General features: G+C 40.0%; 2 protein-coding genes across 2 annotated transcripts in view; one reads left to right on the forward strand and one right to left on the reverse strand.

Moving 5' to 3' along the window:
* Positions 1-24946, reverse strand: part of DDX27 (DEAD-box helicase 27) — a 409290-nt gene extending 384344 nt beyond the window's left edge. Inside the window, exon 1 of the mRNA XM_044090130.1 lies at positions 24717-24946. Coding sequence (XP_043946065.1) covers positions 24717-24809 — 93 coding nt within the window. The 5' untranslated portion in view covers positions 24810-24946. The remainder of the gene's footprint in view (positions 1-24716) is intronic.
* A 119-nt stretch (positions 24947-25065) lies between these two features.
* The window catches only part of ZNFX1 (zinc finger NFX1-type containing 1), a 359279-nt gene continuing 358845 nt past the window's right edge, over positions 25066-25499 (forward strand). The window contains exon 1 of the mRNA XM_044090129.1: positions 25066-25130. The gene's annotated coding sequence lies outside the window, so the exon portion shown is untranslated. The remainder of the gene's footprint in view (positions 25131-25499) is intronic.

Raw genomic sequence — 25499 nt, forward strand, 5'->3', positions numbered from 1 at the left:
CAAGATGAAACTTCTTAACTTCATTTTCTTCTGAAGGGGTCCAGCTCAGAAATCAATAAGCTTTATTCTCTGTCTCGACAGATGACCACACTGTCTCGGACCTGTGTAGTACTGCCAACATTTTATATCTATTTTATTCTGCATGGTATTGCCAACACCTGTATTTCTGCTTTAACAAGTTTTATCCCTTCAGACAATGGAACTGAATGCTTGGATCTTAGAAGTGGTTTGTTTAAGCAATAACTGACGACATGGTAGGGTACACTGAAGATGTACCCACAGTTGTCGTGGTTTAAATCATGACGGCAAAGCCTGAGTGATTAAATAAAGCCAACCGTGGGTAAATTTCAATATACCACAACCACGAAGTCAGTTTTTGCTATTATACAATGACATTATTTAAGAAAAAAAACTACTTACTTTTCTTAAATAATGTCTTTGCATAATGGCGCCATACTGTCCCTCTGCGGCTGGTGGTATCCTGCTGCCTTGATGTACTGCACTTGTGTATGGGACTTGCGTATCCACGCATACCCAGTACATCAATGCTTCGAAAAGGAAGCAACAGAGAAAAGAAATTCTCCATTGCTCTGTTTTTTCTTTCTTTCTTCTTTTTATTAATAAAAAAAAAAAATAGTAGTAGTTTCGGCTACTTTATGGGTAGGACAGAGAGAGAGAATGGAGGAAATGCTAAGAAAATCAAGTATGTGTGTTTAATTTTAAATAACGTACCTGATTTTCTTTGTATTTCCTCCGTGCTGTCTCTCTGGTATGTCCGGAGTCTGGACTATAGATTTTTTTTACTTTTTGTTAAAAATAAATAAATAAAAATAAATAAATAAATAAATAAATAAATAAATAAATAATGTTCTTCGTGTTTCACTGTTGCAGTCATCGCACTTGTGTTATCTGCCTGCAGGTTGCCCTCAGTCGGCCTGAATACCAGAGACCTAGTATTTCTGCGTCGGTTGCTCTTGCTCCAGGACTGATGTCAGGTCGTCGGGGTATAAAAACAGGCAGCCGATGCCATTACATCAGTCTTTCTTGCCGAGGAGCCTGAAGCAGAAGCAGTTCGCACGAGTGCCAGTCGGCCGCTACCCGAGTTTTCATTTCCGAACTGAATCACACTGAAGTTTTCTAAAGCTAAGTACCAAGTTGGGGATCCTTTTTTCTTGCTCTAACCAATGTCAGAAAAAGTTATCAATTGTCTCGCCTGTGGAAAGCAAATACCACACCGAGATTTCCATTCTTACTGCATCACCTGTTTAGGCCCAGACCATGACAAATCCCACTGTCAGTTTTGTGCTCTGTTCAACGCCTGAACTATTCATCGTCGGGCCCTTATTGTCGCAAAATACTTTCGATCTCTATCTCCATATTCCGAAATGGCTTTGGTAAGCCATCCGACTACCAAGCTTCCAAAAAAACATAAGGATAAAGACAGAGATGGACTGCACAGGTCCAAAACTGCCGACGACACTTCCATTAAGTTAGTCGCCAGTTCACCAGTACTCAGTGAGGTGCTTTCGCAGCCCCTGATGCCTGCTTCAATGGATTTGCAGGCCGCCACCGGGACCTGTTTGGAGTCCGGTATGCTGCGAGGCTCTTCTTTGACTATTGAACCTGCAGATATCTCTTCCTTGGATGGGTCTGGAGCCACTGTGCAGGCACCGACTTCTGAGGAAGTTCTTCGCACTACCGATATTTGACACAAACCGACGACTTCTTTCACATCTTCAGTTCTGTCTAAAACTACGAGCTACACCTAAAAAAAATCGATGACCCAAACTCAAGTACCTGCTTCCTTGCCACAACATTAAATGCTTAAAATGGCAGAAGACCTGATTATGCTGACCACGGGAAACCAGCCTTCCCCTGCTAAGAGAAAAAGAGATCTGTCCCTAGCAGCTCTAACAGACCAAGAGTCCAATGACTCTGAGGTTTCTGAATATGAAGACATGCCTTTATCTGCTTATGAGGATTCAGATGCAGAGGAATCCATTCCCTCTGCTTCCTCTCCAGAGGATTTTTCCTTTGGTGAAATCCTACATACTTTAAGAGAGCATTTCCACTGGGAATGCCAAGACTATCCTCAGTCCAAAAAGCGACTCGGAGAATTTTTAGATTTGCCACAACATAGACCTTTAGCAATACCACCAGTTCTGAATGTTGTGGATGATGTCTTTATGGAATCCAGTCTAACTCCTGATACTTTACCTCCTATTTCATGGAAATCAGACAGGTACTAGAGTCTTTGACTCTCACAAATTTCTTTTAAAAAATCCCACTGCTGAACCAAAGGTCATTTCCCAGGGGCCTAAAGGTATAAAAACTACAGCTAAGAATCCCACCCCTTCGGACAGGGATTCCCGAGCTTTAGACAGATGGGGTTAAAAACGTATACACCTCTGCAACTCCCACCATTAGGGCATTAAATTGCCAGTTTCACATGCTGAAATACCAGCAACATATTATGGAACTTATTAAGCAAAAATGATCTACCTTTTCTACCTGTGCAGAAAATAAGAATTCCAAGAGCTTATGCATTCTGCAAGCCAAGTCAGCAAGCATACTTTGCAATGTGGCTTTGACGCCCTAGAAGCATCTTGCAGGACAGCAGTCCCTGGTTCTGTACTGAGAAGGCATGCTTGGCTTAAGGAGCAGACCTTGCTAGATCATGTCAAATCAAAATTACTTGATGGTCCTTTGAACATGGACAATCTGCATCAGCAGAAGTGGTTCTAAAAAAAAGATGGAAGAAAAAGCTAAATCTATGGAGACAGTCAAAGATTTTTTGCAAGTGCAGCCTCCTAGATTCAGTAGGGATTGCCACTCAAAAGATTGGTCCTCTCCAGCCCCTCTCAAGGACATCTCAAACTAGACCCAAGTGAAACAGACCCCCCCCCCAGATTACAGTCTCAGGGTATGCAGAGATCTAAGCAATGGAGTGCCTCCACTTCAAAAACAGGGAGTGCTACGCCACCCCGTTATGGAAAGAATTCACAAGGACTTCTCAACTCCACTCCTTACCTCTGCCCAACTGCTTGTGTCCCTAGGAGGAAAGCTTGCCCATCATGCAAAAAACTGGACCTCCATCACCAAAGACCGATGGGTCCTCAACACTATCTCAGGGGTACAAATTTTACTTCCACTCACTGCCAACCCCTAAAGGGTGCCCAGACCTTCCTTCAAACCAGTGGGCAGAGGTACAAAACCAAGTTCAATCCCTGCTCTCCAGAAGGGCAATTCAACCTGTTTCTGCAGAACAGATAGGTCAAGGGTTCTTTTCCTGGTACCCAGAAAAGAGGGCACCTGACGCCCAATCCTAGATCTTTCAATTTAAACACCTTCCTGATTGTACCAAAATTTAAAATGCTCACCTTTCAGCAGCTTCTTCCTATGCTGTCCAAAGATGCCTGGTTAGCCACCCTAGACCTAAAAGAAGCCACTATGCACATCCATATCAAGGACTCATGCAGGAAATACCTACGTTTCAGGGCAGGATCTATGCATTATCAGTTCTCTGCACTTCCCTTTGGCTTATCCACTGCTTCCAGATTATTCACAAAATACCTGGCTCCAGCCATTGCCTATTGCAGACAGAGAAAAATTCAAATTTACCTGTACTTGGGCGATTGCCTAACTCAGGCAGACAGTCAGGAAAAGCTGTTGCAGCACCTGACATTTGAAAAACCTTCTAACCTCCCTGGAGTACACTATCAACGAAAATAAGTCAAAACTAGTCCCCAGTCAAAAGATTGTATTCCTCAGCATCCCAGATGGCATTCTTTACTCCAGAAAAATAAGCCTGACAGGCTACTTCACTCAAATGGCCACCAGAATCCAGCTATCTGCAAGGAAAATCCAGCAGGCCCCAGAGTTCATGGCCTCTTCCATTCTACTGATTCCATATGCCAGACTGCATATGAGGAAACTTCAATGGTACTTAAAAAGTCTTTGGTGCCAACATTCTCAGGACTTGGAAACCGTCATATCTATCATGCCTTGTCTAAGGACAGTTTCTTTGATGGGCAGCAGAATGCAACCACAAGGGACTTCCCTTACACAATCCCACACAACCCAGACCCTAACTGATGCATCAGACTATGCCTGGGGGGCATACCTGGATGACACCTGCATTCAGGGCCACTGGAGCCCAAGTCAAATTAATCTGCACATCAACCAAAAAGAGATGCTGGCTGTTCAGCAAGCTCTGACACTTTCAGATCCCTACTCTCACTAGGACCCCTGCTAATAAAAACAGACATGACCACAGTTATGTGGTACATCAACAAGCAGGGGGGAACCCACCCTTACCGATTCTGCCGGCTAGCCATGGCACTGTGGAACACGGCCTTGGACATGCATATTCATCTGCAAGCTCAATTCCTCTTTGCCGCCTCCTGAAATCAACAGCTCAGCAAATTCTGCACCAGGACACTACACAGCAGGGCCTGGAAAGTGGATGCCTTATCCTTCCACTGGGAAAACCTCAATCTATGCATTCCCTCCTCTGCCTCTTCTCTCAAGAATATTACTTAAGATAAGACAGGACAGACCAAGGGCAATCCTAATTGCCCCGGACTGGCCATGCCAGCACTGGTACCCACTACTGTGCAGCCAGTCACCGATGCCACCCTGGCACCTACCCCACATCCCAACTCTCCTCACTCAGCAGGGGGGACAGATCTTGCATGTGTAACCGCAAACCTGAATCTTGCAGCCTGATTATTCCTTGAATTCTCCCCCAGTGACCACCTAAGCAAGCAGGTGCTGGACGTCATTCTTGAAGCCAGAAGACCCACTACAAGGAAATCCTATGCTGATAAGTGGAAAAGGTATTGTTCCTGGACTCAATCTAAAGGTGAAGACACAGCACTGCCCTCCTTACCTCTAATCCTGGATTACCTAGCAGATCTACTCCACAGAGGCCTATCCTTCTCCTCCATTAAGATCCATGCCTCTGTCATCTCGGCTCATTACAACACTGAGCCACCTCTCTTCTCTCATCCTCTCATCAAACAGTTCCTGAGAGGGGCAAACAACTTAAGGCCACCAAGGAGAGCACCCACCCCTGCTTGGGACCTTAACTTTGTACTGGAAAAGCTCACGCTATCCCCTTTGAGCCTGCAGTGTCAGCAGAGTTAACATTCCTCTCTTGGAAAACAGCCTTTTTTCTGGCCATCACTTCGGCTAGAAGAGTGTCTGAGCTATAAGCACGTATGGCTGTGGAACCCTTCATTATTTTTCATGCTGACAGGGTCTCCCTCAGGACTAACCCGACCTTTATGCCTAAGGTGGTGTCCAGTGTGGCTCTCAACCAATCTATCCATTTGCCAACCTTCTTCCCTAATCCTCAAAATAAAGGGGAAAGGATCCTGCACTCCTTGGACGTGCAGATACAGCTCAGATTCTGCCTAGATAGGACTAAGTCATTCAGGAAATCTGACCAATTACTAGTCAGTTTTGCACCAGGTGCAGACGGCAAGGCCATTTCAAAACAATTTCCAAATGGATAGCACATTGTATCCATTTCTGCTACAAACACCATGGGAAGCCAATCCTTCAGGGGGTCAGAACACATTCAACTAGGGCAACTTCTACCTCTACAGCATTCCTCAGGGGAGTCACTACTAGGGACATTCTGGAAGCTGCTACCTGGAGTTCTGTACACACCTTCACCAAGCATTACCACCTCCCTATCTTTTCCAAATCCAGGGTGGGTTTTGCAACAGCAGTCCTGCAGGGCATACTAGCCAGCCCCAACTCTTCTTGACTGCCTCCACCCTTTCTTCAGCTTTGGGAATATAGTGTGATGACTGCAACAGTGAAACACAAAGAACATAGTATAGTTGTGTGCACTTACCATAAATGTAGATGTTAGAGTGTATTCACTGTTGCAGTCCTGATTTCCCACCCTCCAGCCCCCTTGTCTCTCTCTCTCACCTCTCTATGTCTATTACTCACCCCTTACAGGACTATTGGTATTTACTTTTTACTGGTGGTGTTTTTTCCACCATAACTTAGCTCCCTATTTGGGGGGGCTCCTGACATTTGGGGTATGAAAAACTGATGTAATGGTGTCAGCTGTCTGTTTTTATACCCCTGATGATCTGACACCAGTCCTGGAGAGACAGCAACCGACACAGAAATACTAAGTCTCTGGTATTCGGGCCAACTGAGGTTCTACCTGCAGGCAGATAACCCAAGTGTGATGACTGCAACAGTGAATACACTCGAACATCTACATTTGTAAGTGTACACAACTGTACTTTATGGAATATACAAACGGAAGGAAGTCTGGGTGACCCGACCTTTTTCCGTTGGCATATTCTGGGATTTACAACAGGCACGCTGGTTGGGCTGGCCAATCAGCGTGCTCGTTTTCGAATATTAATGGGCAGTCATTGTATAATATTGCTTTGTTCTTCAGAGCTGCACAATCCCAGAAAGACACTACAAACATAATGTGAAAAGAACTTTAACATCAGCAAATAGTAAACCAACATTAGAATACTGTAATAAATGATAAAATACAAAAAGTACTGGAAGTACCTAAAACAAACACACATTTGTGACTGAAAACAGGACTACATTACAGAGACAAAAACAAGTTACTATTCTAACCCAAAATGAAAATTAAATCACTAATTAGCCTCCAATGGGAAAAGACCTATTTTGAGAGTAACCTTAAGCTTAACATGGTTTTATTTTCAGAAACACAATAAAGGCGCAACCCATGTTTTGGCTTTTAAGTTGTTATATTGTAGTTATAATTTCACGGCCTTAGAAAAGTTATTTGTTATGGCTTTGTTCTTCAGTGTGCACATGTTGAAACCTTAGTACAGAGAGCTAACTGGATCAAATGGAATAAAGTTAATCAGAATTTGATGGAGAAGTGAGAGGAGGTTCTAGAATCTGAACCTGTAGTAGTAAAAATATTAATTGAACATAATAATGACACCCCTCAAAAAACTATTTTTGAAACTATACTGAACTAAAAGTTTGAGGAAAACTCAGAAGAGACACAAAATCTTAGAAAACACCGAAAGTAAAAAAACCTCAACAAACACCAGAGAGACTTAATAGACTACAAACAGAAGAGAGTTAAATACAAAACATGTAGCTAACTACACAGAGGCAGTCAACAAAGGGGAAAGAAGAGAACCACTCAACCTATAGGTTCATAGACGGTGACTAGGCTAACAGCCCTAGACCCTTACAAGCCTATCCATATTGATCCAGAGATGACCCGGTTGTCAGTGATATGCACAAAGGACGTGGGTGCCACCCCAGGGGTGTCGTTGCAGACACCTATCCGGCTGCAGCAGTCATCAAAAAATGCTCTCTGTTTCTGTGGTGAATTGAAGCTTGTTCCAGGCGGTGGCGGTCTTTGGGAGATGCATTTCTCTCTCTCAGGTCTCTCTCAGGTCACCCCTTAGCAACCTGAGCCTTTCAATCCAGAGCCCAAGAGAGGAAAAACTAATAAAACAGCAGTAGTAAGTAGTATAAAACAAATAATAATAAAGAAGAAATGTAACAGACACAGCCACAGGAGACAGATTAGAGATGTGATAGAGAGGATTAGAGGTAGATTTGTGATAGAGATTCAAGATTCTACATCAGGATGAAAGGAAAGAAAAAGGAAACAAAATCCTAAACTGAAACTGGTAAAAACATAAAATCATAGACTAGCAACTAATGAGGCACATCAAACAGATCAATGGGAAACACACACAAGGAACAACAAAGAAAAAGAAATGACAAAAAAAAACCAAAGTTCAGAGACCAAGAGACAAACCAAGACACCAGCACACAAAAAAGCAAAAAAGGTGGAGGGAGGAGAGGAGGAGGAGCCATAAAATGAGAATAAGCTCAAGAATATTATATTAAAATATTCCAAAAAACTTAAATAACTAACAAAAAAGAGAAGAGAAAGTAAAAGGTTTACCAGTTTCAAAGTAGGGCAAACCCAGTTGATAAAATTCACTGATCTAAAATTTTTCACCATAAATCTGTAACTAAAATGGAAAAGACAGAAAAAGGTCTAAACCAAGTCAATGCAACCCACCCCTAAACAACACTCTGCTGACTTTTTGAGAATCTGTGAGAGAAGCAAATTCAGAAAATGACATCAAAACCAAGAACTATAATATTACAAGTAATGAGCTGGAAGCCTTGCAAAACCATAGTAAGGACAGACAAATTTGGGATTATGAAGGCAGACAAGGAAACTTGACCCACTCTTGAAGACACTAACAGATACAAAGAGAAACTTAGAAAATATTAGTAAATGAAAGGTACTGCAAAAAGGTTAAAATGTGAGACATTACTGATGCTAACAATCAGACAGAGACTGAAAACACCGGCAGACCAATATCCAAGAAATAGTGAAGGATTTTTTTATAACAGTACATAAAATTCCATAATTTCTTGGTATTCCTAAGCGCCATAAACACCCACAAAACCCATTAATGGACCAGTCATTACAACTAGGGGTTCAATTACAGAATTTATGACTACATACCTGGAAAGCAAACTTAAACCACTGGCACAAAAGTGGAATAATTTATTTAAAATTCCTTGGCTTTCAAAACGAAAAGAAAAAAGGTGTTACTGTGAATGAGAACACTACTTGTGACAGCAGATGTTGAAGCACTTTATATAATTCTCCCTCAACAACTTCTGCCTGCAAACAATTGCCTCAAAAAAGGAAAATAAGTCTTGCATCATTGGCTCAAGTTTATCTCATCAGGGAGATGTTAGACATAGTGCTCAACGATAATTACTTCCACTTTTTTTCACATCTGGTATAAGCAAACAGCAGAAATGCTATGGGGGCAGTGATGGCTATCGGCCTGGCCTACTGGGAGAACAGAGGCAGAATAATGACCTTGAGACTCAAATCACCACCTAATTTCCTGCAACCATTTTAAATGACATTTTTCATTGCACAGGATGGAAATAAAGACTAACTTGCAGAATTTATTAACTACACAGAAGGAACAACTGATTTCTTGAAATTTACTTCCCATACTGGACATGTCACACAGAATGAAGATGGGCACCTGCTAATGGATAACAAAAGTAAATCAATATTTGTTGGCCAATACCATGCACCCTTATTACTCAAAGGGAAATGTAAAGAAAAAAGATTTGAGGGTAGTGAGGCTCATGTTTGAGCCTGAAAAGATCTTGAGTAACGGTGACTTGGAAGAAGATTTTATCAGCAGAATGAGATTCTAAACAACCTGGATCCACCACACAAAAGACAAGAAACTATGTGCACATGAAGAAGACCCAATACCATTCAAAGAATATCATATAAAGAATTTTCAAGTATAGTGGGGACATTCCAATAATTTAAAATACAGGAACAGCACTGACTCAAAGATCAAAAACACCATCAAGTACAACTGATAAATTATACAATTAATAGGGCCATCCACACTAGTAGATGTTCCAAATGGTTTGTACATAAAGCTACATTACTCTGGTGCTGGATGGTGAACAAACCACAAAAGAAGAAAACAACCAAAGTTGTGGTACTTTCAGTTAGAGGACTGCTAATCGCAAATACTGCTCTCTATGAGTAGTTCGGACAGGTCTGTATGTCCCACTGACAAAAGTACTATTCCACATAGCTATGACTACACCGTTTCCCAAGTTGTTTATACCAGCAACTGCACAAACTGATTGATGGGCATTTTATGTTGACAAAACAAACACTACCTTGAAAGCTCACATTTCTTAACACCTGTATGAGATCATGAAAAATAACCAAATGCACTTTTCAAACATAGCCAAACCTTTAGGAATTTTTCATAGTTTGTCCTCCATTTTTGGACAAGATCTAACAATTACCCAGGACTTCAAATATGGCTGCACACTGAGCAACAGCTTAATTTCAGCTCTTCCGGGGGAAGAACAGTAACTCAGGGAAAAGAAAAAAAAAAAAAAAAAAAAGAAGTTAACGAATTTGTCTTTTGAGGTAAATTTCAGTTACTGGTCTGGATGCCAGCAAAGAAGAAATTTAGAGAACCTGAAAGAAAATCAATCACAAAAGGTGAGGCGAGAACACTGTCTGGGAATAATCTTGCAGCTATTCAGCAAAAAGCAGTTCATGCTCCAGCTTTGGTGCAAGACATGACTTACAGTAATCCAGACGGGGGAAAATGTGCTCAGAGATGGATAAAATAAACAAAACACTGAATGAGTATAAGGAGTACAGCAACTCATGAATGATGGAAAAAGCTTTAAAAAGATATTCAGATGAGCATAAACTACAAAAATCAGAGGCAGAAATGAAGAAAAGGCTGGCCGCCAAGTATGAGGCTGCTTAAGGAGAGAGATTTCAAAAAATGGTACAATTGGAGGACAGAGCGCATAGGGAAAACCTGAGATTTTCAGCTGTACCAGAAAAAAACTGGAAGGAACAGACTGTATTAATTTTATGGAAGCACAAATAAAAAACTGGACTGGTATTCCACAGCAGGAGTTGTGTATGCTCCAAACCTGGCCATTCAAAAGCAGCCAAGACTTCTAATAGTAAAGAGGCAATCCTACCAACAGAAAGAGTTGATTTTGACAAACTGTAGCAGAATGAGAAAGTACTAAAAGTTGGAGACAGTACAATGTTTGCAAAAAATGATTACTCACTGTACACTAGGCAGAACAGGAATAAATTTATTCCAGCAATCAGGGAATGTCAAGAAGCAGGTGTGAGATTTAAGCTGCTGTATCCAGCTTCTTCAGAATATTATTTTCCTAGAGAGTAATTTTTGATGCAGAACATGCTGAGGAAACACAAGGTTGTCCAAACAAAAAGTAAACTATCAAAACAAGGATTCTGCTTCTTATTCTTCTGATAGAGTTCATGAAGAGATTATGCCAGTGAAACCTTTTGCAATGTTTCAAAGAAAAATGCTTAAGAGACAGAAAAAGCACAGGGGTTGACTAGAAGAGCCAGAAATACGCTGGATATGAGCAAGAGACTGGATATGGGAGACTGTGATCAACAGGAAGAAAACCAGCAACTTGGAATTTAATTGATAAAGTCTCAATCATATTTGTGGAATGTGGCAAAAGAAAACATGGAAATATTGTACTTTGTTTTACTTTTGATGAACTTTACTTTAATGAACTTGAGGCAGGGTCCAAAATAAGTGTCCGATTTCATGTTATTAAAGTTTGGAAGAGCATTAAGGAGGGGAAGAGGAAGGAAAGAGGCAACTGTAAGTAAAATTTATTATTTATTTATTTTATTTTATTTTTGAGGGCTGGTCTAGCTGGATACATATCCATTTTCAGTAGAGGCCCGGGAGAAAAGCTCCAACATAATATGCTAAGAGAATAAAAACACAGAGAAAAAAATTTGAACATATAGAGAAAATTTTTTTACTACTTTTTAACAAGGTATAAATGAGTACATCAAACACCACGTGTGAGTACAGAGAAAAAAAATTGAACATATAGAGAAAAATTTTTATACTTTTAACATAGGTATAAATGAGTACATCAAACACCACGTGTGAGTACAGTTTCTGTTCTTAACAGTATTTTTAAAACAAAAGTATGTGTCATGTTTTATAAAGTAGCTTTTTCAGTTATTTGTGTGTACAATACGGATAAAGTAAATTCTTCACTTCCTTTTTTTCTTTTTCAGTTTTAAGAAATGTAGGCAATGCAATGTAAAAAGAGAAGAAAGCCTGGACAAGAGAGCATAAGCTTTTTCTTACTTTGCATAGGAGAATGACTGGATTAAGGCCCTTGGCTTGTTATCATTTTAAGGGGACGAAAGTAAATAAAAGAACACTGAATATAATGAAAAGTTTTCCTCTAGCAAATAAAAGTTTAGTGTGCAACATGAGAAGCTTGTAGCTGAAGGCAACCATGCATCTGTTTCTCGCATTTCTATGGAGACAAGCTGATAAGGGCAATAAAAACAGAACACTGCTATTTGCCCAAAGGCATTTATAAGCCTAGCCAGAATGTGTTGGCTTTTGCCGCCCCCTTAGATTAGTTCCCTGTGCCTCTGTCCAGCAGAGCCACTGAAGTAATCCCCAGGGTAAACTTTCTGTTTCCCATCCACTCGTCAAGGTTTCTTTTGAAGAGTGTTAGTGAGGAGCTCTGCCTAATGTAGACTGGAATCTTGTTCCAAATCATGGGAAGTCTCTGGGACATGAATCTACCCTCCAGCACGTCCTATTTACTGTTGTGGTGAGGTTTAGATCCCTAGAGCTTCTGGCTCGAGGGGATAAGGTTTTCTTTAGGTGGAGCACGTCCTTCAATTCTGGGTTGGACATGGCCTTGTATGTCAGGCAGAGATCAGCTCTGAGTAGGTGGTACGCAACAGAGTACAGCTGGAGTTTCTTCAGCCTCTGTTTGAGGCCAGTGATCCTCTTGGTGAGGTACTTCTGTGGTCTTTCCAGCTGTTGCAGGTGTTTTGTAAGGTACATCCAAAATGGGGCATTGTACTCTACGATGGGTCTGATGAGCGATGAGTAGAGGGGCACAATGACCTCTTTTGATCTGGATGCAAACCCTTTTGTGATTAGGTGGGCCACGTACAAGGATTTTCTAACCACTTTGGCAATGTGATTATCAAAGGTGAGATTACTATCTACTTGGGCCCCCAGATCCCTTATTACGTCTTCGGTATTTAGGGGATTACAACCTATGTGGTAGCTTGTGGGTACTTTGTTTTTCCAAAGGGGATGACTATTTACTTCTTGGCATTTAGCTTGAGGCCATATTTTGACACCAGGTATCCGTATTACGGGTTTAATGGCTAAAAATAATGTTTTCTGGAAGCATTCAAGTTGTTTTCTAGATCTGGGAGAGGAATAAAGACAAGACAAAAACAGATCAGCACTTAAAGTAGAAGCACAGACTGTACCATGTGGTTTAGCATGGATACCTTGCATTACAGGTGAATTCAAGCATGTGAGTGTAGCTGTCAATCTGGGACAATTGTTCCTATTAGGAGAGTTGAGCTTCATTATCTTAAGACATACATAGTTTTATGTGCTTGTTTTAAGCTAACAGGTTACAAGGGTGGTCTGGGGGTGTCTGTGTTTTAATGGGTTTCATTAAAACAAAAAGTCTTGTAACGTGATATACATTCAAATGGATATAATAAGAAACAATGGCATAAAACATCAACCTGACAACTATTAGTGTATGCATGTAACACAAAAGCTGAAACCAGACATTAAAAAAGCTGTTACACAGGACAGGTGGGAATAATAACTTCTTATCATAATGACAAGACTTTCCATATTATCTTTAAATGTAACTGGTCTCACAGGTATATATAGAGTAGTTAACTATATTAAAAAACACAGTGCAAATAGCTATGTTACAAGAGACGCACCTGTGAATGCCCCCCCCCCTTACACACTTCAACAGTTTTATCTGTTGTTTGCTAACTGAATTTGGGGCCAAGAATGAATTTGAATGTTCTCCAGTAATAACTAAACATTTTACTCCAGGATTAGGAATGTATATGATTTTAAATAGGAGACTCATTATTTAGGCTAAACTTGCCTGCATAAACTGATCATCTTTCTGCCTGTTTCCATTCTCCACCCCACCCCAGCCACAATATATTATACATATATATATATATATATATATATATATATATATATATATATATATATCTGTCAATTCTATGCTGCAGGCCATTCCACAAACTCAATATATATATATATACATATATCTATATATATATATATATATACACACTATGCTTATATATATATATATATATATATATATATATATATATATATATATATATATATATATATATATATATATATATATATATATATATATATATATACATATACACACCACTTTGGACTACTATTCCTTTCATCAATATACATTTTTGGACTCCTCCCTCATCTATACATTACTTCTTCATCTTCCCCTGCCTACAGATTCATACCATACAGCTTTCTGCACACAACCTAACCACTCTCCTCTACCTTAGCTATATACCACACTGCAAATATCACCCCATCCTTTACCACTCTTTCTTCTCTCCATTTCTCATAACACTCCCTTCATTAATATACCACACAATCAATATCTTACCACTTCCACATTCTTCTACCCACCGTCTATACTCTCAACTCACAATGACAGCAAGTCAACTGCTACTACTTTGTACACAACACTAGCTAACTTCACTACCATAATATTCCCACATTATATCTCAACTCCATCACAAAGATGCATACTTCACAAAACCCTCTTTCTCCCCTGCCTCTATCATCCTCTGTACTAACACATTTTCTTACAGATATACTGAAGTTAAGAATTGCACTTTATCAATAACACTGAAAGTCAGACATAGATACAAATGGCTTCATACCTCCACTCACCCCCACCTTCATCATGAAGCTCAGTGGAGATACTTACCCTAACCCCAGACCCAAAACGTCGCCTACCCACCATGGCTAACTCTTTACTTTCAAATGCTCTGAACACAATTTTCCCATCAGGTAATGGAAATATCATTCATTTCAACATTAACCTCAGAAACATCTACAACAAAATTCATGATATCCACGCATGTCTAGATTTTTACTCTAAAGACATTCTAATCACAACTGAAACCCAGCTAAAACAAGAAATAACTGACAATAAAATTACTCCACCAGGTTTTAACACACTCAGAATGTACAGACTTTTTTAAGAGCAGATGGCATTGCTATAACTTATAAAACATAAACAATGTAGAAAGAACTCCAGCCCAGCTAAATAACTCAAAATGTAATAATGCTGAACTTCTGAATGCATATCTCAAAATCAACTAAGAGAATCTATATGCATCTCGGCAGTATACATCCTACCATGCAACAATATTAGCACAGTCAAAAATATCTGAAGACAACCCCCAGGAAACCTTTATCTTAGGTGACGTGAATATAAACTAGTAATCCATAAACAGCAGTAACTCCAAGGACTCTACTTACTTACTTGACTTCACCCAGCTAATAAACTTCAACACCATAATCAAGAAAAGCACTAACAGGCAGTCCGCACAGGTCTGGATACTGACAAACAAACCCCAAAATATAAAAATCTTCTGATTGCCTACCAGATACAAGTGATCACCTCCCAACCTATGTAATCAGACAAAAACATGGTTCACCCAAACAAACAAAACCTATAAACAACTACGCAACTTAACTAAATTTGACAAAGAAATATATTACAGCCCTGTCCCACTACAACTAGAATGTATTAAGAGCAATAACCCCAGATGAAGCAGTTAATCACTTCAATTACACCTATATAAAAATACCACATGATTTATCACCAGTTAGGACAAGAAAGGCAAAATCTAAGAGCGCCATGGCTGACAAGACAGACCAAACAGGTAATGCTGCAAAGGGATAAACCATAGAAAGAAAGGTACAAGAATAAAACACAAAATGTTAGCTCTCTCAGAAACTGTACCAAGACCCTTGTTAAATGTGACAAAGAAATACTACAGTAATCTCTATATAAAAAAAAATGGCAAAAACAATCCCAAGCTGTTTTGGTCCTCTCTAAATAAACTATTACACCTCAGCCATACCACTACACTCAGTCCTTCTACTTCAAAAACAACAAAGAGAGTAATCTGCCATTCAGTTCAACACTCATTTTATCCAGTCAAATTAAACGACTACCTCACTGCACCCCTCCAACTTCCACCTGTTCTCGAAAGTAACACACCGCCTTTTTTTTACTGAAAAAAAAACACCACCACAAAGGAGGTTTGAGTTAAAATGATAGATCTATTGTTATCCTTAAACCCCTCTCTAAAATCCTTGAGAAACATATTCACTTTCAGCTTATGAAACAGATAACCAAACAGAACCTAGTCTTCAACACCCAGCATGGCTTTTGGCCAAACCACAACTTCACCAATATAGTAAACCAATACAGAAAAGAGGTCAGTCTTATTTCTTCACTTTCCCTTGACCTTTCTAAAGCATTTGACACAGTGTCCCACGAAAAGCTCCTGTCTGAACTTGCAATACTACGCCTCACTTACTCCTCCCTCTCCTGGTTTCACAGTTATTTACACAATCGTCAGTCAGCAATCAATTAAATGGTAGCAAAACCTTTCACCATTTCAACCAATCTCTACTGGTGTTACCCATGGGTCAATACTTGGCCCCTTCTATTTAATATTTTCATAAATGAATGTCATATCACACCTCTTATCTGAACCATCCACAACAAAATTACAGGAAATCATTAAGAAATCATTCACTAGCATTTAAATGTGGTTAAAAATCCTAATTTGCTGCTTAATGCCAAAAAAACTTGCTATTTATTCCAAAACACCTTAATGAAAAATGCACATCTCATATTATCTCAAATAATAACACAAAAATAGAAACATAAGAGAAACTAAACTACTCAGAATTATAATTGATATGATCACTACATACTTCATTTCATCAAGAAAACCCACCAAAAACTCTGCTCCTCTATAGGGCCAAACACTACCCAACAGATCAAGCAAGGCTTACCTTAGCAGCAACATACCTCCTCCCTCCTCTATTAGATGCTTCCCCTAGTCTTACAAATATTATCAGTGTGTATAAAACTAAACTAGCCTCCTGCTACTACAAAATAGGTAAATTTGTAACCACCAACCTTATAAAGCACACCACTGTCTTGAATTAAAACAATTAAACTGGCTTGAACTCCCAAACCAGTTGACATACTTACAACTATTTGCCCACAACCTACTGTACTCTCCAGAAAAATGCCTAGCATTACAAAATGCTCCACTGTACTATTCAACCACCAGAGACCTTTTCTCTTGCAATAAACTTTTACTATGTATCAGTAAGACATTCAACACCGCTGGAGACTCTCTCGCTACTCTCATTATGTGTCAAATTCTGGAATGAAATCCTCACACAGTTAAAACAGATATAAAACTTATGCAGTTTCAAAACTTCACTTAAACAGCACCCTTGCCAAAGATGTCTCTGTTCTTCCTGCTCACCTGGCTAGCTATACATAGATTACTTTTCTCAGACTCTTACTGCCACTTCGCTTTCCAATCTTTTTGTCCTTATGGCTCCTCATACTGCACTTATTTCCTAAATTCTTACATTTCCTCCTTCTCTCACACCCCACCAAGTACAACTCCTCTTCTGACCATTTATCTTCCTGCTCATTTCCATAACTTCTCCTTTCCTATATCGCTTAATCAGTTTTAAGCTACATTCTGCTTGTCTGCAAATTATTACTAAACTCAAAAACACCCCAGTTTGATCTTTTCTCTGCATCCATCATGCTACAGATATATTAACTGTTATTGCATGTTATTTCTCTATTCAATAACCAGCCCAATTTATGTCGATTTCTATCTTTTTTGTGTTATAATGCTACGTTCATGCAAGAAATATTTAAAAATCATGTAAAACTCATGTGCAAATGTTCTACCCTGCAATTATAAATATACATCATGTGTAATGTAAATGTAGAGCTTTTCTTCCTGGGCCTTTGCAGAAGTTTCACCCAGTCAACAAAGACAAATAAATAAAAGAATACTGTTTTGGAGGAAGGATGAGGTTTAAGGGAAGGCAGGAAGTGAATAAACTATTTAATGTTTGAATGACTATGACTATATAGTGGTTTGTTTTCATTTCTATAAATGTCCAAACCAAAATGTAAAAAGGTCACACAGACAAACCAATTAGCAAAAACTACAAGGCAAACCTAGCCAAGCTAGAATGTTCACTGTAGCCTCCTGTAACAGAGACCCATAGGATACTTGCAAATGATCACTTAAGGACAGCAAATGTTTCAGCTATATAGGCTCATAGGCGTGTACTAGGTTAATGGCCCTGAAGCCTTTACAAACCTAGCCCATGGGATTACCCTGACATCATACCACCCGACCTTAGTTCCCAGTGCCTCTGTGGAGTAGAGCCACTGGAGTGATCCCCGGGGTGAATTTTCCATTTCCCATCCACTCATTAAGGTTTCTCTTGAAGAGGGCCAGTGAGGTGCTCTGTTTGACATGTATGGGAAGTCTATTCCATAGCAAGGGCAGTCTCTGGGTTATGAACCTGTCCGTCCAGCATGTTCTGTTGATTGCGGTAATGAGGTTGAGGTCATTGGAGTGTGTGGTGCGGAGGGATTGGGATTTCTTTAGATTTCTAACAGAGCTGGATATGACATGGTTTTGTATGTCAAGCAGAGATCGCCTCTAAGTAGACAATATGAGACGTTTTGAGTCCGTCCATAAAGGACAAGTGTTTAAGGCCTAGGATCCTCTTTGTGAGGTACTTTTGTGGCCTCTCCAGTTGTTGAAGGTGTCTAGTGAGGTACATGCCAAATAGGGCATTGTACGCGATGAATGGCCTGATGCAGGAAGAGTAGAGGGAGACAATGACCTTTTTCTTCCTGGATGCAAAACCGTTAGTAATGAAATGTGCCACAGCTGCAATGTGATAGTCAAAAGAGAGGCTGCTGTCAACCTGTGTTCCCAGATCTCTTATAAACACCTTCTGTGTTCCGTGGACTACCATCGATGTGGTAATTCATGGGAACCGGGTTTTTCCCAAAGGGGATGACGACACATTTTTCTCTTATAAACACCTTCTGTGTTCCGTGGACTACCATCGATGTGGTAATTCATGGGAACCGTGTTTTTCCCAAAGGGAATGATGACACATTTTTTGGCATTGAGCTTAAGGCCATGGTTCTAACACCAGTAGTTGGTCTCAGTGAGACCTTTCTGTAGGATGTCAAAATCACTTGGGGATTTAATAAACTCCCAACTTGCAGTTGTCTGCAAAGTTTGTCAGCCAGAGACCCTTCGTGTTGGCCTGGACTTTAGAGAAGTACATACCAAACAGGAGAGGACCCAGGACCAAACCCTGTGGGACTCCACTCGTCGGCAGTCTAACTTGGAGTCCGTTACCTTCACACTGTGGGTTCCCATGGAAGCTGTAGTCTTGGCCTTGGACAGTGCTGTTTTAACCTGTGCAGCAGTAATACTGGGTGCCTGGCAATCTACTGGTATTGTGATTGGTCCTTTGAGGGGGAAGAGAGGGGTAAAGTTGGCACTGAATCTGTAGGCCAGTATATTGGCAATATCTGTTCGCTCGGTATAGGAGGTACCATCGTGCAGTAGCTCAGAGCAAATCTGGGTATTGCCATGGAGATTCTTTACATAACTATAGAAGGCCTTGTGGTTGTCTTTACTATCTGCTGCAATTCTGTTTTCATAGCTAGCTTTATAGGATTTGATGAGGGATCTCAACTTTCTGTTGAAGCTGATAAGGGAGCTTTTCCAGTCTTGGGACTTCACCTTATTCCGCATCAGTTTCCTCCTTCTGTTGTAGAGTTTGTTTACGACAGGGGACCACCAGATTCCTCCAAAAATATGAAGCCAGAGCGTCTTGGTTCTACTGGGTATGGCGAGGTCCATGCATTTGTGTACGTGTTTGTACAGTGCATTATTGTATGATTCAGTGGTCATGCAACTATTTGCATGGGTGCCACGAAGTTAGCCACCGGTCGGATCTAACCAGGCAGGAGTTAACTACTGGTACAGAGCAATGGTCGCCCATGTTAGTAATGACCAGGTCAAGGATGCTGCTACCTCTAGTGGGGGTAAGAACGAGCTGGTCCAGGGCATTTGAATTAATGAATTCCAGGAAACGTTGCGCAAGTGTATTGGTACATGAGTAGTTTTCCCAGTTAATGGAGGGGTAGTTGAAGTTGTCCAGTATGAGAGTGTTAGGTTGGACCCTAATATTCTCCAATGTGCTTAGGAATGGGGAGTGTGAGTCTTGGGACATTGCTGGGGACCTATAGCGGGCTACAACCTGAATTGCTGTCTTACCCAATTGTTAGCTGCACCTGAAGTATCTCTGATGCGCTATGTTGGGCTACCAGTCTGGAGGTGTGCGCATGCGCACCCTTTATGAATATGGAAACACCACCGCCTTTGGAGCTTCGGTTCAAGTTTTGGGGCCGAAAGGTGTGGAAAGATTTATAGCCTGGTAGTGCAGGGGTGCATTCTGCTGCATTGAACCAGGTCTCTGCTACAGAACAAATATCGATGTTCTCCATTTTAAGGAGTGCTTTGAGCAAATGCATTTTCAGATTTAGACTACTAGCGTTGACTAGCATGACCCTCAGATTGCATTTGTTTGTAGCTGTTACAGTGGTAACTTGGTCTCTGGAACACCTCCTAAAAAAGGCACTATAGGGGTGGGAAGAGCCTTGGCCAGTAACTGGAAGCCCAGGGGTATCTCTGGCAAAGCATTCAGGTCTGTTAATCATGTCATCCCAGGCAGACAGGTACTGGATCCCCTCAGAATGACACCAGAAACTTAGCCAATTGTTGAAATCGATCATTTTCTGCTTGTACTGTTGTATCATTCTGGGTGATGGTAGGATGCTGCTCAGGGCTAGGGTCATACCCACCTGGGCAACATAATCTGCGAGCTCCTCCATGTCTCTTTTCATGTAATCCAAGGAGGTACTTCTCAGGCTATTCACTCCCACATGCACAATGACAGAATCATACTTGCACCTGTTGCTGAGGGACCTGAGTGCGTGCGTTATGTGGCGGATCGTGGCACCTGACAGGCAAATGACTATTACTTTCTCCTAATTCAACCTTGCGAGTGGGACAGTGTGCCTCACTATCGAGTCACCTATGACTAGTGTGTTGGGCATGTTGTTCTGCCTTAGAGGCTTTGGTTGAATTGCACACTGTTTAGGAGAGTTATTGTGATTAGTGTTGTGGTGGTCGAGTGCGTTTCTGCCTTGGAGGTCTCTGCTGTTTGGGTAGATTTTTATTGAAAGCCTCCGCAAAGGTGGGTGTGTGGTTTGTGTTTTTATGTGAAGGCAGTGCTGGTGTGTGTTCTGGAGGGCTATGTGATGTGGTGCAAGTGTTGACCTTCTCCTCTTGACCAGCTATTCCAGTCTTGGCTGGAGTGTGTGTGGCTTCCAACTTGGATATACAAGTGCATCTCTCGCAAGTCTGAGTGTTGGGAGGTAAGAGGAGAAGGCTGTCAGTGTACATGAGGCAGCTGCTACATTGCCTCAGGATATCCAAGTTAATAGGAGAAAGCACAGGGAACTGACCTTTAGACATGTCTGGATGGGTGGGTATTAATAATAAGTACTGGAGCAGTTTCCTTGTAGAATGTTTAGTGCTGGTAGCACTTTTGTGTGCTACAATAATTGCTACAAGAAGTCTGGCAAAGTGCTAGACTGATAAGCTAGTAAAAGTGCAGGAGAGGAAAGAACTAGCAGGTCTACGGAAAAAATTGAACAGCAGACTTTGGCACCGCTCAGAATCTACAAACAGTCCTGGATACAGCAAATCTGTATCTGGACTAGACTAGACTAATTACTGGAAAGGTGAGAAACAACCGCAAATGTGGGCTTTTAAACCAGGAATTGAAAGAGATGGAAAAAACTGCCCAAACGGCCAATAAACTTCACTTTCTGGGCCAGTAACCACTCCTCTTGTGGTAGATGGAGTGTATCACTCCAACTGATAAGCTAGAAGGCTTCACTCTAACACAGACAGACTTGGGGGGGCTCAAAAGGTTCAATATCTATGACTTTTTACTTTTTCTTTTTAGGTTTTTGTGGATACATAAAATACAAAGGGGAGGAGGTAAATAGTGGCAAGTATAGTTTTAGTTGCACTGGAGGGAAAGTTTTTGTCTCCGTAAAGCATCCTTATTTTTTGGTGAATTTCTTACACAATTTTGTATATGCAGTTCAAATTCAAGATTAACATCTACTATCTTCCTTAATAATTTGCTATGAGAAGTGGATTTAATGCATGTAATATTAAGACAGAGGATTTTAAATTGTTTTTTTTTCTTGAGATAGTGATTTGGGGGAAAAGTAGTAGCTCTCAGGGGGAGTGGAACATGAATTGTGAGTTACAAAGAAAGCTAATTGTGTACACATTTCTGTAGTACTGTTGATAAGGGTGATGGTCTAGCTATTGGCCTGTAATTGGAGGGTTTGGTGGATAAACCCCCTTTGTGAAGGAGTATGATGAACAACATTTTCAAAATTAAACAGATCCCTGGCTGAGCACATTGTCCTGTTATCAGGATTTTATCTATTTATAAGGCATTTGTGAGGGATTTTAACAATATCACTGTGAGATATATACATTAGTGATATACTTGTAAATATATAGACACTGATTAAACATTTATATATTCTGAACATTTTTGCACACTGTTTAAAACATCATGCACTCTAAATACATGTTGACCATTGTACACAGTCATTCTGAGTACAGTCTTGATTTTTTTTTTTTACAAAAACTGAGAAGCATTCCTCCCTGGACAACAACTGAAAAGGATTTTAGCTAAGAGTAAACACAGCTGGACAATCCTGCTAAACAAAGGCAAAATAAATAAAATAAAGCCATCTTTCATACAGAAACTTTTCCTGAAACCAAACCTAAAAGGCCATTTCCTTCTCTACAACTGAAGAAATAGAGGGTTTGAAACTGGACTAAAAGTTGTTCTGTTTAAGGATCTAATAATGACTACCTCAGCAAACTCCCAAAGTTCAAGGAGCAAAGATCTTTGAATATTTCAAAGGATTAATGAACGTGACATCATAATAACCCAACCCAACAAGGTAGCTAGGAATCAAACTACAAAAGAAGTTAAGCTATTCACAGAATCATATTCTGGCAATTGTTCCTTTTAAGGAATAGTCCAATGAATTGCTTGTAGAATGCCTTGAAGTTTAATTGAACTTTTATATGCTGACTGTAGCTGTTTGATGTTTTTCTGCTACTCTGGTCACTGCTGTATGACGATGGAGCTCGTATATACACGTAAAGGAGTACAAGGGGAACAGGGTCCTTAAGTTCGGGAAGTGTGTTGGGACAGTCCATGTAAAGAGCTGTGTGTTTTAATGTTAGTAGCTATGGTTTCTCTTCTTTGTTATGCATGTCGTGTGACCTTTTAAGTAGAAGTGAACTAGTTCTCGGAGGAAGCCATGCTCAGTATTACTGCAGGATGTTTCAGTTCCTGCAGGTTGTTCAGATCTTGAGCTGTTACTGCAAAGGACTGCCTGCATGACTGGTGGCTGAATTCGGCAGTACTGCAGATCCTCTACCCATCAGGTCAGCTAATGTATATATACTTGTGTCTGAATGTATGAAATGCCACTGTGCTATTTCATTGTGTGGGTTAATATTATTGTTAATGCTGTTAGACTGATATATTACTTGGATACACTCATTACTTCCAAGATCTTGCAAAGACGTTAGTATTATGTGAGGTGTTGCTTTTGTGTATGCTTTATAGAGATTGATCTTTCTGAAGTATCATCATGCTGTGAATCAATGAAGTGGCTTGATGATATAATTTGATTTCCCCAGTGTTATTGAAGATGTTTTATTTTACATGGACTGCATTTTAATGGCTTAGTATCCTGTGCTGAACCATTAACCGTTACAACAAACAAGTCAAGGGTGCCTCAAAATTATCCACATTAAAAATGTCTACACCATATTTACTTCTTGTTCAGAAAGAGGTATTTCCTGTAGCTCAGAATCCTTAATGAAAACTGTGATCCACAAAAAAACTGCGACTAAAATGTTTCTTCTCATCTCTGGAAAAAAACAAGAAAATAAAAAACTTCTACTCCATATGCATGTCAGATGACATATGGGACTCACTTATCCCATGTCATCATAAGCCAAGTCCGTGACCGTGAGAACACTGGTCAGAAAAAATGACTGACTTTTTCTGCCCTTCAGAGTCCTTTAGACCACAATTCAGATTAACATTCTCAGACAAAAAAATTACAAGAGGATATTGATCAAAGAATTAATTAAAATACCTATTAGGAGGTCAGCCATGGTTCTGAATTTAATCAATGGAGATTTCTAAAGACAAGCTCTCCCTAACATTTTAGTCACCTATTTACTATATTACTCAATGCCCTACAATACAAACTACAACAAGCATAACATAGAATACCTATATCTGATGGTGGCTCCTGAAGTAGGAAACACCACTTTATCACTGAGTAATGCTCAACAGTTACAGATGAGTCACCATCTACCCATAATTCAGTTAATCTACTTAATATAACCCTTCCAACCACTGTTATTTTTCTGTAATTTATATTTACAATTTTCACTCTATTAGTTCACTATTATGTTTTATCTTCTCCAGAAGGCCGACTTCAATGTGATGTAGATTCGTGATAACGGGTAGCTCACCCTGCATGGTCCTTATTTCACTCTCATTGCAACATTTGTAAATACTGTATGAATGCTCTATATTATATAATGTATCGTTATCTGGGCATCCCCATCTGCTACAATATTTAATTTGGTACATAATTGTACAACAGATCACTTAATTCCTCGTCCTAAGTAACAATATAACTAAAAAGTTACTGTACTGTACTGTCATTATAACTTTTTTATTGGGCTCTACTGAAAATCATCATTTCAAGTTACACATTCCAAAATAACAAATGTAAAAAAATAACTATAACAGAATACAATGCAATAACCTAATGCACACGGTAACAAATTCACTGCATGTAAGTACCCATGAAATACGACGGTACAAAACCTATTACATATGCAACATGAAAAGTATATCATACTGGAAGAAATCATAAACGTTATTAGGTACTTCAACAGAACAAAACCTCACCTCCTCTTCTTCTCCGGATTCGGAATCTCCTGGGACCTCATCTTCTTCAGTAATAGTCCTAATTAAATCTAGATCAGTAACCATTGCAAACATGCAAGTCCAACACTTCCACTATCGCTGATGAACAACTATATCGGAACTGAGCTATCCTCAAAAGTTAGCAATACTGTTTCTGATCTAATGACAAACACATATCACATTATCGTCCTCCTGTTATCTCCCAATTTCCACGTGTAGGCCACCCAAACTAACAGGAAATGTCTGTGTTCTGCTCCATAAACTCCGATGCAGAAACCTAGCAGCTCAACAAAGGTTCTTAGTTCTTTTAGGTCTGGTTGCCTTAGTCTGAGAACACTATGTGGACATGACATAACCAAACAAAAACGGAAGGACGATTTCAGTTAAATGGGTGAAGTACGTGTAGATTAGTTTTTGTTTTTTTTCGTCTGTACTAGAACGTAATTTGGGCTAGCGTGAATTACCAGCGTGATCCCAATAACTGTTCTTTTATGTGTGTTTGGTATTTTGCTCTTAACAAATTTTCTTTGCATCAGTACATAGCTGTGCTGTAAAGTGTGAGCTGGGACCCAGAACCAATTTTTTACTTCATAGATGATCGCGTGCAGAGTACTTTATCATTTTAAGTGCTTCTGTCAATTTTCGAGACTTACGTACCCCCAGGTGCTGAACATATCAGGAAATAAATACAATACAACGGCCAAATTCTTCGTATGATGTCAGGATACTGCTAGAGCGTGCATCCTTACAGACGATGCTTGTCCT

This window comes from Protopterus annectens, chromosome 12.part0, assembly GCF_019279795.1.
Source record: "Protopterus annectens isolate FY-2018-M chromosome 12.part0, PAN1.0, whole genome shotgun sequence".
In the NCBI taxonomy this organism is placed as follows: domain Eukaryota; kingdom Metazoa; phylum Chordata; order Ceratodontiformes; family Protopteridae; genus Protopterus; species Protopterus annectens.